The sequence below is a fragment of the Phalaenopsis equestris genome, unplaced genomic scaffold (genome assembly GCF_001263595.1).
Source record: "Phalaenopsis equestris unplaced genomic scaffold, ASM126359v1 Scaffold227658, whole genome shotgun sequence".
Taxonomy (NCBI): domain Eukaryota; kingdom Viridiplantae; phylum Streptophyta; class Magnoliopsida; order Asparagales; family Orchidaceae; genus Phalaenopsis; species Phalaenopsis equestris.
Genome location: NW_018245643.1, coordinates 2,064 through 3,322, shown reverse-complemented (window position 1 = coordinate 3,322; position 1,259 = coordinate 2,064). Strand labels below are relative to the sequence as shown.

The 1,259-nt window shown below is 26.2% G+C and overlaps 1 protein-coding gene across 1 annotated transcript in view; it reads left to right on the top strand.

Annotated features, from left to right (window-relative positions):
- The window catches only part of LOC110037943 (probable isoaspartyl peptidase/L-asparaginase 2), a gene marked incomplete in the record, with an annotated part of 2,854 nt that overhangs the window by 541 nt on the left and 1,054 nt on the right, over positions 1-1,259 (top strand). The window contains 1 exon segment of the mRNA XM_020742690.1: positions 1,073-1,159. Within this exon segment, the coding sequence (XP_020598349.1) occupies positions 1,073-1,159 (87 nt within the window).

Sequence of the window (1,259 nt, the reverse complement as noted above, 5' to 3'; positions counted from 1 at the left end):
TGTTTTGATTTAGAATATTTGGATATATATTTCCTTAAAAAAATTTAATTTTAGATTTAAAATTATGAATTGAGAGGAATAATGAATTTTGTAATGGAAAATAGCAAATGAAACTGAATCTCACGAAATTTTTAGATTTTAGTCAGAGGAAAAAATATCAAGTTTGAATGATCTTTATATGGAGATCTTTATATAGATAGATGTATTCGGGTGTAGGGCGGCAAAGTGGTCGAGTTTCAGCGAGCTCAAGCTTAGCTCATGTTCGACTCGTAACATTTTGGTTGCGTTCAGCTCGAAATTGAATTCTTAAAATTATTTGGAAAAAAAATAGATTTAATTTGTTGGATTCGAAAATTGTCCAAATCTATACAAAAGAGAATATATAACCACAGTTCAAATAATTATGATTTAAATATAGATATAAATATATATAATATATTATTTTATAAATAATATATATATATATATTTTTTTCAAGCCAAAACTAGTTGAAGGTGTGCGAACTAAGACTATTTGTGTTCGGCTTATTTTTAATTCGAGCTTAAAAAAAAATGTTCGTCTTCAGCTCGTTTACTTGAGCAACAAGTAGAATACGGGCTACTTAATGAGTTGAACATGAGTTGTTTGTGAGCAATGAGCTTTTTTCAGTTCATTCACATGAGGATGACAGGACATGAAGATCACACGAATATAATAAGCACAAACAAACAAAAATGTCATGCGGAAATCTCATGTGCTTGGAATCTAAGATTAGATACGTTTTCATTTTTATTATTTATTTATTTATTTATTAATCCTTTGAAAAATGATTATGAGGTAGATAGAGCTTTAAACTATAAAAAAATAGGTTTAAAATATAATCAAAATTTGGTCAAATTAAGCCTTAAAATTATTAAATTTTTAAACTCAGTAGAATATATGATAAAATAATCAATCATAACTTTCTGATTTTAATAATATTTTTTAAATATTTATCAATCAAATTTTAATTTAGCAGCCATATTATTTTCGGTTAACTGCACTCTCTTTTTTAAATTGCACCTCCTAATTCTGAACCATTTGTTTTTTACAGGGCGTGGAATTATTGGAAAACGACTACTTCATAACCGACCAAAACCTGGCCATGCTTAAACTCGCCAAAGAAGCAAATGCAATCTTGGTTTGTTTCATTGCTTCTAATTTTTAATCATTAAAAATTTTAATTAATGAAAATATTTTCTTAATATTTTGATTAAAAATTAGTTATAGTATATATATAT